This window comes from Strigops habroptila, chromosome 7 (genome assembly GCF_004027225.2).
Source record: "Strigops habroptila isolate Jane chromosome 7, bStrHab1.2.pri, whole genome shotgun sequence".
NCBI classification, from domain to species: Eukaryota; Metazoa; Chordata; class Aves; order Psittaciformes; family Psittacidae; genus Strigops; species Strigops habroptila.
Window position 1 is genome coordinate 6,186,785 of NC_044283.2, and position 12,816 is coordinate 6,199,600.

Here is a 12,816-nt window from a genome sequence, read left to right on the forward strand (position 1 = left end):
AATTGAGGATTTTAAGCTCTCAGAAACAACAACTTGAAGTAGTCCTGAGCAGATGTCAATGCAAATATTTTCAGGTTTGTGTTTCTGTTTATGATAACAACACTAGGATCTAGCCCATCTCAAAACACCATTATACAATGTTCATATGAATGAAAACAGCTACCTCTAAATCATTCATACTTATTCAGCACCATGTATTTATATTTCAGGGGGTTTTAATTCCTCTGTTATCATCTAAACCAAACTGATGGACAATGTTTAGAATTGATTCTGAAATGGAAGGTTTAGAGCAAGTTTTTCCCAATGGCTCAGAGCCCTAATGAACAAACAACAGGTTTTGCCTTTGGTCCCAAGCACTGCTCTGGTGTTTGTACGAAGCAGAAGGCTGAAGAGCTGGTAGTGAAGAAATTATCATTCAAGCCGCCAGAAGAGCAATCTCCTCCTCTGCAGTATTGAGATAAGGCTGCTACATACAAAAATCTCTACTCTGCTGTTGAGCCAACACAAGCAAGACAACAATCTACAGCTCAAATTCAGCTTGAAGTGATTCTTTTAGTTTCTCGAGGAGTTGTCTATTTGCTGACTGTTAACAAGTAGAACACTACTGATGGCACTACCAGCAGCCTCAACATGGGACATTTAGTGCTGGTTTCATTCAGACTGTTTGTAGGTCTTGAGAGTATCTTCATGAGAGGGTTAAATCCTTTAGCATTGGGAGGTACTATACTTCAAACTGCCTGGCCAGTCACTCTGAGATATTGTTTCAACCTAATTCTCACTAACCAGCTTTCTTCCTGGTGCTCAACAAGGGGACTATAATTCAACCACCTCATTTACATCCTGCCCAATTCCTCATTTGTTTAGGATGTGATGAGTTTCTATTCACAGAACATACAAGATTTATTCCAGACATCCCTGCAACTCCTTTCATAGTAAGAACAAAGTGAAACTATTCCAGATTATCCACGCCACCAACATGGTGGGATTGCTGTCACCTGAGCTGAGTAACTGTCCTAGCACACTCCTTCAGCAGCTCTCTTAAGTGACCACATCCTGGATCAGCTTCAGAAGGTTTTAATTCAGCAGACACATTCCATTCAGAACTGATATTTATGAGCTATGGCAACAAACACCTACTCACGTTTTCACCCATCTAAAGTTTGCATTTAGAATACATTAACTTGAGTTATCTTCAACACAGAGACATAAGATTTATCTTCCATCTTTATAATGTTACACAAGGTTACCTGAATGGGTGTCAAAAGGTCTTTAGAAAGAAAAACACATCTCTCTTCTCCAAGATAACGTACTGAAACTATTGATCCCAGGCCAGCTTTGTCCACTAAGGACTTGTAAGTCTAGAAAAGGGATAAGCATTGTCTTAGAAACAGAGTAAGAAGATCTCATCGTTCCTCATTTGCATTTAAACAAATACTTTAGTTTTGCATCTATTTCTCTGTTGAGATACCACATCTACACACAGCTCTGGAGACAAAACAAGTTTCTAATACACACCTAATACAGGAGTTACTGGACTATACTTGAAATCAATTTAATTTATTAGAATGAGTGAGGAATTCAGTTCAGGGGGCTGTCATTAACAACAATGAATCATTCAGCTCAACAGGAAGAATTTACTAATACTAGAAGTTCTAATTGTGGCTATGTTAATGAAAACCCTCCTTAGGGTAGCTTGGGGGAATAACTAGAAACCAATGAAGGCTGCTGCATGGCTTACATTAAAGTTCTCAAAGGTTATGCAACGTTGATAATACCCTGAAGCCTTAGTTTAGGCATGTATCATGCTTGGATAGCCTCAAAGTTGTGATACCACTAGAGTACATTGCTGTAGTATATACAGCACACTGTGGGGCCATACTTCATTTGCCTCATGGTTGTTATACCACTGCAGTACCAATTCAGTTATACCAAAGGCTTTAAGAACAGACAAGAAAAAAAGATTTCCTTTAAAAGCTTCGAAACTGTTCCTAGGGTAAATTTTGTCTGATCCTGCAGTAATAGCTCTGAGTGGGAAGGCATCAGAAAGCCTGGAACACCAGAAGTGTCCAGAATAACTCCTTCCTACACGAGAAGTACATTTGTGTCCCATTTAAATTAAAAAAGAAAATCATTGATAGAGTAAGCGTTTGGATTTCCAAAGGACTGATCAAACAAGCAAAGACTTTCTTCCCCTTTGTTGTTTTCACTTCAGTTTGGACATCTTTGGAGGGGCAGTACCACAAGAAGAGGAACAAGACTCCCTCCAGGAGCAACTGGGTATTACAGCTCTGCAAAGTTACCCTGTTTGTCAGAAACTCTCCCAAATACTTGAATCAACAAGTTGAGATTAAGATTTAAATAAGTTAATACACACACCCCTCTTTGTGACCCCTTCTTTCCTGCCTTCTGTGGTGGTAAAGGCAGCCTCCAGTATTGTGCTTGTCTTTATCCTACATCATTCCCCTGCTAAATGAGCTTTGGAACATGTACACTGCATGAACTGACATGTCAAATACACCATGAGGAAAACCTTATGCATAAATTGAAGACAAGTATCCAGTAAGCACTGTTCAGGTACTTGGAAAGGGACAAGAGCTAAGTTTAACTAAGCAGGTTTTCAGAACATTGTATCAGCAAAATCCACTGGTAGAACTGCTGATATTAATGCGCAGATTAGGAAATGAAATTAAGGATTCATCTTTCCACTTCCTCTCCCATCCTATTTGGCCCTACTTGCAATAAATATCTGCTTAGATTAGCTTTGCTTAAGAAAAAAGCTCAGCTAAAATGCAGCAACACAAATAACACTCCATACCTTAGCAAAGTTAAGAGTATTAAAACATGGGCTACAACTTCAGCATAATTAATGTTCAGAACGTTTACATCTTTGTTTATTTAACAACTACTTTTAGGAGTAGCAATATTCAAAGTAGTCAAGTAAAACTATCCTGGCTGAATACATTAAGGGATGTGCCCTGTTCACCTCCACTGGCTCATTTGTCTAGCCAGCCATGCATGGCAGTTACAGAAAGCTTAGTTCCTGCCTTGTACAGTGTAGCTCAGGTTTTTCTATGCACTAAGGCAAAATCTCACAAATCATCTGTGCCAGGCAGCCATCACATCAGTCATTCCAATTCTGTCTCAGATCAAGGATCACTGAAGAATTAAGAGCACTCGAGGCAGAGTAAAACAAGAATTTAAGATAAAAATACACACTATCCTCAGAAACCTGTTATTGACCCTTCTTCTTTCTTTTTTTAGCTGCAATTTCATGAAAGAAGGAAGAAACATGAGACTAGAGGGAGAAGGAATTAACGTTGTACAGAACAGTGGTTAGGGAGGGAAGCAAAGGCATAAAAATACATTCCTGTATCTTAGGCACAAGATACCAACTTCAAATGCTTACAGGCTCTGCCTAGCTCTAGCTACACAAGCAGATTTAGTCTCCCTTCAGATTACACATTAGGAGTACAAGAGCGAAGCTGTACTTGAGAAATTCACACTTGTAACAACACTGTCCTCAGAAGGTGGAACTGCAAAACCCAAGTGAGTTAGGCCAAGTGTATACTTGCCATTGCAGGCCACTGCACAGGAGACATAGAACTAGCTTGAGATTTTCTTTCAGCCAGTACCAGCTTTTGCTCCACCAGGAATGCTCTCATTTTATGGCTGTAGACTTCTATCCATCTTCGTTTTTCCCATGACTCATCATCAAATTCTACACAAATCTACAGAAAGGAAACAAAGTGAAGGAGTGACTAACCATAAAATTCAGACACATACAACATGGAAAAGGATAACACTAATTTCATCAAGAAAAAAAACAAGAGTACTTGTAATGCAAAGATGATTATTGCTTTTCTGTCACACCATCAAGCAATCACTGGAGCATCCCAGCCTGACCTAGTAGTTTCTCGGGGAGAGTCAATGTTAACTGGTTTGTCATCATTACTGTCTCATAAAACATTAATATTCCTATTTAACTCTACAGCCATCCCATCTCAGGAAGTCCTCTGCTGCCCAAGGGCAGCTACATGTGTTAGCTCTGCCACCAGTGCTTACAATCAGGTCAAAACCACACACACATGTAAAACTCTAAAGGATGTACAGAATAGTGCCAGATGCATTTCCAACAAGCTCCAAATCAGAGTGCTTGAATAAAAAAAGATGGGGTTTTCCAGAAATAGTAAGAATAAGAGTCCCAAAGAACAGCTTTAGTTAATATATTGAAAGCAAATGACAGTAAGCCAGTTAAGGTGATCAAGTCATATCATGTGAAGAAGGTCACTTGCTGCCTGCTTTGAACTGGTATTTATCTTTAAGTCTCTGAAGCATCTACATAAACTGTAAGAGGAAAGCAGTTGTCACTTCATGGCAAAACCGTGCCCAGTCTCTTTGGGATGGCATTGTCCTTCTTTCAAAGACAACATGAGGAGATGAGCAAAGGATCGGGAAAGACAACTCTGCCTGAATACAGGAATTGGGTTGCCTACCAAGACAGCAGTAGAGCATTACTCAGAAAAATCACTCCCTCTTCCCATAAAATAGCATGATCCAACCCAAACACATTTAACTAACAGCAGAGAAAAGCTCAGTTGAGTGAATCTTAGAAACAGTCCCTTGTGTTTAGCTTCCCTCTCAGGGGAAAGGCAAGTAAAAGCATGCACACAATACAGCATTACCACAGGAGTGCTAATGGGTGCCCAAATTAATTTAGTCAGTTTGAAGTTCACGGAAACAATGAAAGAGATAAGCAAATAGCACAAGTACCAGAACCAGAATGGCTCGTTTTGTCCATAGGATCAACACAAACAGGAAAACACAGCTGAGAAAATACTTTTTAAAAGTATTGATAGCTTGGTTTGCTATACAGAAAGCAAAATTTAGAAGAGTAAATATCTCTACTCCTCTAGAGACCTTTCCCCTCCTCAGCCCCCCCAATTTATTACTATTTTGTGCCTAACTATATATTGCTCTTCCACAGAGCGGTGAGAGAGGAAAGGAGGTGGCACATGGGTTGGTACAAAGCTTTCTGCACCTCAGTTGTCTACTCTGCAACTTCTATAACACTTTTACTGGAGAATGCATCAAGTCAATCACTTCTGGTAGAACCGTAACCGGTTACAAGCCAAACCAGGCTGTGATTCTATGATCCTCCTCACTGTAAGCACAGCACCAGGCACAGCCCCACTGCCCAGAGATGGGGAGAGCTCCACCCCTACTACAGACACACAACAAACAACTCAGCCTCCAACAACTTGGAGCTCTTCATAACGAAGTTCACACTTTCAGAGAAGAGTTAGAAACACGTAGGGTTTCCTTCTGCTTGAGGTGCTTCTCCAGTTAATCAGAGGCTACAAAGTTATTCCCATTCCAAAGAAACAGGCAAGGACAGAGTTTCAGCTGAAAGATGGCACTGTTCTTGCTGTCATAGAATAGCCTATCACCAAAGTCCCTTGTAGAAACAAATAAGAGGACCATGTAACACGATGTGGTTACTATAAGAGAGGTTTGTCCCTTAGTGAGTACTTGGTATACTATAGTAATTGCCCAGGCTTGAATGGTTTTATTGCAAGCAGTTGCTAAAGAGCCCCTTGAGAATGTCACAGCCAAACAATGGAAGTCCCTTGACTTCCACCCAAAAAGTAGTTACTGAATTACACTCAGCTTGCAATAAGTGAATGTGTGTTTAAAAATCCCTCTGCTAATCATGACTAAGAAGTAGCCACCACGCAAGAAGAGTCTGAGAAGCCTGCAACACCACCATACATGAACTTCGTACATCTTCCAAGACAGAAGTACTTCTACTCCAAAGAGCAAGAAAGAAAAGTCACCAATCCCAACAACATCGGAGAGCTTTGGTTTCACCTCTGAGGAAAAGAAATCGTCCATAATTGACAAGACCTTAAATGACATTGAGGGAACACACAGAAATAAAGCCCAGGCACAGCAGATGCCATAAAAATATGAGTATTTTTAAATGCTGGTATTAGAAAGAACATTTATAATTAGTTTGAGGCAATTTCCAGCATTAGTACAAACATGCTGACAGCTTTAAGCAGAGGTGCACATGTTTTCAAGCAGCCAAGTTGACCGAGACAACGTCTCTCCCCCAACAACAGCGTGTATATATACATGTGTACACACACCCACACGAAGTTTTCAGGTCACAGGGTAAGCACTCTAGTTTTAGAAGGTGTCTTGGAAAGTTTCCGGTTACCTTCAGATCTTGTTTGGATATATCCGTGTGTGAAACTGCTCGGATCCTGCCCGACTTCCAGGGCCATTCCGAGATGCGATTGGTGTCCCACGACCTCTCCTCTTCTTCCGACAGGCTGAGGAACCTCTTCCCCACGAGCAGCGACCAGCTCCCCTCGAGCCTCAGCACCATTTTAACTCATCGGGAGGCCTCCAGGGAGGAAACCGATGAAGGAGGAGAATAAGGAACCGAACCAAGACAAACGGAGGCGGCGGTCAGCTGGCAGCCCCCCGCCCGCCTTCCCTCACGGGGAGCCGCGGGGGCCGCGTTGCTTCCTTCTTCCTCTCCCCGTTCCCCCCCTTTCCTTCTTTCCCTCCCCCACTTCTTTCCAAGCGGCTCAAGCCGAGCCCTCGGACACCCGCAGGATGCCCGCGGTCCTGTTAATCATTGCCTCGGTGGGGGTGGCTGCAAGGAAATACCACACGCTGCTGCAGTGCAGCTCTCCCGGAGCTCTCCATCGCGGCCGGCCGCCTCCCTTGCCTTCTCCTCCTCCTCAGCCCCCGCCGCCTCTTTGTTCCCTCCCTCCGAAGGGCCGAAGCGGGAGGCGGCAGCTGAGGAGAACGCACGGGAACAAGCGGCCGGGCCGAGCTCCTTCCGGACGCCTACTCCGCCTCACCAACACCCGCTGCTGCCCGCCTCAGCCACCCCTGCGCCTTTGCCTTTACCCTCACCTGCTTCCCCCACCCCGGCCCCTGCCGCCACCCGGCGCACCCCGCGGTCGGTCAGACGGCACCGGGGCCGCGGTCTCCGCTGAAGGGCCCCGCCGGCAGCCGCTGCGCAGCGCGGCACCGCTCGGCCCCTCAGTAGCGCGCCCGCTCCCCGCCCCGGCCCGCAGCCGGCCCCCGCGCTCCGCTCCCTCCTTCCTATTGGCTGCGCCGAGCCAGAGGGGCGGGGCTAGAGGCAAGCCTCCCGCTGTGATTGGCCCTGAGGGGCGGTGCCCGCGCGGCCGGCCCCGCCTCGAAACCGTTGCTCCGCGGATGGCGGAGCACAAAAAGAAGGAGGGAGGTATCCATCCGCAAAGCTGCGAGGGAAGAAGTCCGCCAGCACGCCCGCGTCGACGGAGAGCCCGAAGATGGGGCGAAACGGGGACAACTAAACACGTTTTAGGCCGTTGTGCGCCTCGAGGCTCGTGTTTGTGCCTCGGGCGAGCTGAGCTTTAAGCCACAAGGGCCGGCTTTGGAGGTTGGCGGAAGGATCCGCGGGAGGCAGGAGGCGTGAAGCGTCCGGTTATACGTGCGGCTCGCGGCGTACTCAGATATAGCACAGGGGGAGGGGGCAGGCGCGGAGCGGCGAGGTGCACCTGCGGGGGCGCTGCGGGACGGGCTCTGCGCCTGCGCAGGGCCGACACCTGCCGCCGGGGTGGTGTCTGCGCATGCGCAGTTGCGGGGGGGGCGCGCAAAGGGGGCGGGCGGAGGAGAGGGGTGGATGAGGGGAGCCTGCCGCCATCTTGTTGGGGTGTCTGGGTGGCTGAGGGGAGCCGGGCAGGGCTGCGTCCTGCGCGGCGGGAGACGTGGCGGGGGAAGGAGTAACGTGGCGTTAAGGGTTCCTCTGGAGGAGGGAAGGGTTTGGAGAGGCGCTGGTTGGAGCTGGTGTGGGTTGTGGGGTTGTGTGTGCAATAAAATGGCTTCCACCACCTCAGGTCTCCCGTTGGTTTTATGTGTGGGCTGATGAAGGGATGTAGCTGAGATCGTAATAAGACAAGTAGTAAAAGTGAGGTCATGGTGATGGTGGTGCTCTGAGTGACTTGGCATGATGTGTACTCAGCTTTTACAAGGCTTCCCTGCCAGGGGATGTGGGAGAGGAAGAAGACGAGAAATGAAGACTTCCCAAGGCTCAGAAGCTGTTGGGTCATCCAGTTGACTAGAAACCAGTGGTGTGCAGCTGTGGGCTTCCATTGCAAGAGATGTTTGAGCTCCAAAAGTGCCCATTGAACAGCAGCAGGGGCTCTGCTGCAGGTGGGACAGTCCTGCTGCGTGCTGGGCTCATCCTCCCTGTTCTCAAGCCAGTCTCATACTTGTGTTAAATGCATTTGTAAAGTTTTCCCCACCAGTTTCCTTCATGTCTCTCCACTGGTCATTTGATGGTTCATTCAGACACATCCATGTGTGAAATCGAGAGGCATAAAAAATTCCTTGTGTGCCATGAAGGATGCTGGAGAGGGACTCTTCATCAGGAACTATAGCGATAGGACAAGGGGTAATGGCTTCAAACTGAAACAGGGGAAGTTCAGGTTAGATCTAAGGAAGAAGTTCTTTACTGTGAGGGTGCTGAGGCACTGGAACAGGTTGCCCAAAGAAGTGGTGAATGCTCCATCCCTGGCAGTGTTCAAGGCCAGGTTGGACAGAGCCTTGGGCAACATGGTCTAATGTGAGGTGTCCCTGCCCATGGCAGGGGGTTGGAACTAGATGATCTTAAGGTCCTTTCCAACCCAAACCATTCTGTGATTCTTTGTGCCATTCACACCATGGAAATCAGGCAGCCCAATTCCCCTGGTAGCTTTTAAGGTCAGTGACTCGTAGCAATGAGATGGAACTAGTAATTTGTAGTATTTTTGGCAGGGAAAACAAAAGTGAATAATAGAAAGTGAGTCACTTATATCGGCAACTGCGTGTAGCCTGAAGAGATACTCATTAGTTGGCACGGAAAGGAGAAACAGGTACATTTGCTTCTCAGATTTAAATAGTTAATATATAGACCTGCAAAATGGAATTTGTGATAGGATACTCTATAAAGCAAGCTATGTTTGAAACTACCACATTACTTGTTTCATTGTAGGTACTAGGCTCTTGTAACATCAGCTTTATGATGTGTCCATCGTACAGTATAGGTGTTGTATACCACTCCTTGTTTAAAGCCCTGAGTTTTTATGTATACACAACACTTTGCCTCAAAGAGTAGCTGATTAATACATACAGGAAGAGTGATGTTAGGCAATAAAGAAGCAATATTAGTCAATACAATAGATCAAACTGTTGGTAGCATTCCGGTTGCCTCATGGTGATTTATCTCTTCCATTAGCACCGGAATAAAGGAAAGCTGTAAGGAGAGACTTGAAGGACAGCTGTGTGAGTTCTGTGAATGAGCAGCTCCCGCAGGCAAAGAGGAAAATGAAGATTGGTCAAAGATGGTTTAAAATGTGATGGTTTTGCCTAGAGGGCTGAGAGTGAGAGCAAGCACAGGGTGATAGCTACAGTGACACAGCCCGTTAATGACCTGAAAATAAACTTAATAGAATGGTTTGGGTTGGAAGGGACCTTAAAGCCCATCCAGTTCCAACCCCCTGCCACGGGCAGGGACACCTTCCACTAGAGCAGGTTGCTCCAAGCCCCTGTGTCCAACCTGGCCTTGAACACTGCCAGGGATGGGGCAGCCACAGCTTCTCTGGGCACCCTGTGCCAGCGCCTCAGCACCCTCACAGGGAACAGCTTCTGCCTTGCATCCAATCCAAATCATTAAACTCTATCATTTTAAAGCCATTCCCCCTTGTCTTATCACTACATGCCCTTGTAAAAAGTCCCTCTCAGAAGCATGTGATCAAAATTTAACATTCTAAATGTACGTAAAGTAAAATAAATCAGCAGAGATCAGAAGAGAATGTGGTGAAGCAGACAGAGTAGTTGACAAGAGCCTGTACAAAACCTCTAGTATTCAGGGTACAACCAAGCTTTCAGCCCTGAAAGAGTAGAGGTATTCAAAACCAAGGGTCTAGAAGTTGAAGCCAGAGAAGTAATAATAATAATAGTAAGTAATAATAATATATGTCTATATTACTATAAATATTTATAATAATAATATGTTAGTAATATATATTATAATAATACAATATATAATAATATTTATTATTATTACTACTACTATTATTATCATTGGAATATAATTATCTACTTTCTTCACTTCACTAGAATTCTTTATTCCTTGAAGAAGTTAGATCAGGACCAAATGTCTTATTAAAATTATTTAGCTTGTTTAAATGTCATACGTTTGGGGTGACCTGTGAAGTCCTGGGTCAAAAAGTCAAAGATGTAACATTTAAAATTGTGACTATAAATGTCTCTGAAATTGTTGCTTAGTTCCAGAATGCATTTCCCAGGATTTTAATTGCACAACATAGAAAAAGAAATTGGGTTATTTAATGGGTTATTATAGAAAACTGTTGGGTTTTTTACCTGATTATTTTATCACCACTCACAACAGTCTCCACTAAAACTGATGTCTACTAGAAAAATTGTGTGCGCATGGCAAGAGAAATATCAGATGTTCAGTAATAACTTTCAAACTAACCCTGTGATAACAGCACACATGCAACTATCTCACACTGGATTATAGACATCTCTCAAGAAGAAAATGCCAATCAAACTAGTGCTGTCAGCGTGCAGAACTGATAAAACTACAAAGCAGCAGATTTCAACCTCTTCTTCTGCCTGCAAGAAGTCTTGAACATCCTTTTTTACAGCAGGGTCTACCTACTGGGTTCAGCTGTGAATAGATAAACCTTTAGCTCCCATCTGAGAAAGGAGTAATCTCTGCAAACAGGTGCTCTTTAAACAGTAACTGCAGAACACACTTGAATAAATTCTTCCTTTCAGCCACCATTAAGGAACAATACTTCTCTTTTGTACGTGGGATCACTAGGAAAAAAATGTAAGAGGCTTTGGGTGAGGAGAAATGGGAATTTAACAACACAGGCAGTAAAAATAGCTAATTTTATAACTATCAAGACCTAAAAATTTCCACATTCAGGCATTTAAGCCTCCTCCTGTGCATATAAAATCTGGATGTGCTATTCAAGTATTTGTGCTTGGAGATTGGTCTCCCACTAGCTACCAGTATTTGTTATCACCAAGCAAGAAAGGGACATTTTATCCAGAGCAGGGCCTGGAGCTAACATTAACTGTCGGAGCACCATGTTCTCAGAGGATGATTTATGTGCTAATTGGGGGCAGATGGTTTCTCAGGGCTCTCCTCCTGCGTTTCCAAGGTAAGGCTACAAGTCTGTGTGCAGTTACAACAAACAATGTTCAGTTCAAGGTCTTAAGGGTGCTGTAAATCTCTACCATAGTGACATTTAAAGATCTTCATCCTCAGTCCAAGCCCCTTTGAGCAGGGTGCTGGACAAGCACAGGAAAAGAATATAAAGTCCTTTATCTTCTAATGATTAATCATGAAGGTGTAAAGATGTGCAATTGAAGTTGAAAGTGCTTATGGTCACACTACAAAAATACCAGCCCTGCTAACCAGTAATGAGGCTTTGGGAGATATCAAACAGTACGTCTTGAGATACGTTGCTAAAGACTGAGTGGTAGAAGACTACCAGAAGCTTTCTTATTCACTACAGATTGGTGGAGCTTAATTACTCTTTAAGTAGCTAAAGGACATCAGTTACTATTCCTGTTCAATCTAGCTCCAGTTGGAGCATGAAGAGAAAAAAGCTGTGTAAGCTCTTTTCTCAGGTACAGTCATGTTACCCCAACACACCTCCCATGGATCAGCTGTGCAAGACTAGCAGGACTAGTTCCAGCTCCTTTTTCCATGCTCATCTCTCTACCATAAGTCAAAATACTTTATGTCTTGCATAAGTTACTATTGTCTCCCTGTCTGAAGCTAAAGGTGTATGTGTTTTGACGCAAAGCACATTATCCTGCTATACAATTAAGTTGACTCACTGAAGGAAAAATTCCATAGAAACACTGAAGTTACTCTTTTCCACTACTATCATATCCTGCAGTGGGGACTGATTTGCTTTTCTTTTGCAAGCGATGAGTTAGTAGGATGTAGATTTGCCATCACAACTCTAGGAACAGGAAACTGTGAGAAGACGACATTTAGGATGATGAATCAGGATCAGCTATTAAATTTTAATTGACTATTAATTTTGCAATGATTTCACTATTTAATTGGATGTGAAGTATTGCCTGGGGGTTGGATTTGACATTTCTCAGATTCATTCTAAAGTGAAACAGGTATTTATAGATTGAGTGATGCGACAACCTTTAAAGAATAACCACAAACATAGAAGTGTATATATAGACATAAAGTGTAGTTAGTAAGTACATGCTGATTTTGGTTTTCCTTGGCCGCTCCAGATGGAGAAGGTCTGTTTGGGAAGACAAAAGCCCTTTCCCGTCAGGTGTTAATATGTTATCAGTTAATAATTTAAAGGGCTCAGGGTATGATTATTTAATAAAAGAATGCAAATTAATAATATATTGATGGATATAATTAAATCAAGTCTTGGAACCCACCAGCACAGCAGGAGTGTCTTGGGAATGTTGCTACCCATGTACAAGAAGAGCCACTAGAAGTTAGGTAAAGCTACACAGTGAACTTGGAGCAACATTATTTAATGAACTGAGGAAAACTGTTCTTTGTTAATTCACTTTACTTCCAAAAGCCTCACAACAAACTGAAAGCTTGTCATGCAATTCATCATCTGCTACTTAATAACGTCCAGGCTCTTTCATCCTTGAAAGACCATAACCTGGATTTGGCAAAGACCAGTCAGCCTTTACATTGTCCATTGCCGGTGCCAAAGAGGATCTGTACGTTTATTACAAGTA

General features: G+C 43.9%; 1 protein-coding gene and 1 long non-coding RNA gene across 8 annotated transcripts in view; one reads left to right on the forward strand and one right to left on the reverse strand.

The window, feature by feature from the left end:
- Window positions 1-7,067, reverse strand: part of KDM3A (lysine demethylase 3A) — a 32,074-nt gene extending 25,007 nt beyond the window's left edge. For 3 of the 7 annotated variants that reach the window (XR_003992196.1, XM_030491780.1, XM_030491777.1), the window contains exons 1-3: window positions 6,221-6,503; window positions 3,573-3,728; window positions 1,248-1,358 (exon numbers count right to left, since the gene is read on the reverse strand). Coding sequence is in view for 6 of the 7 variants with exons in the window: in XM_030491780.1 (XP_030347640.1) it covers window positions 1,248-1,358; window positions 3,573-3,728; window positions 6,221-6,391 (438 nt within the window). In the remaining variant the exon portion in view is untranslated. Of the gene's footprint in view, window positions 1-1,247; window positions 1,359-3,572; window positions 3,729-6,220; window positions 6,505-6,924 lie in introns of those variants that run through there. The other 4 variants (XM_032920049.1, XM_030491779.1, XM_030491778.1 and 1 more) reach the window with 4 other exon arrangements.
- A 603-nt stretch (window positions 7,068-7,670) lies between these two features.
- LOC115610902 lies at window positions 7,671-9,319 on the forward strand. Its single transcript, XR_003992386.1, has 2 exons — window positions 7,671-7,714; window positions 9,278-9,319. It is a non-coding gene; the product is annotated as an uncharacterized LOC115610902 (long non-coding RNA).
- The last annotated feature ends 3,497 nt before the right edge of the window (window positions 9,320-12,816 follow it).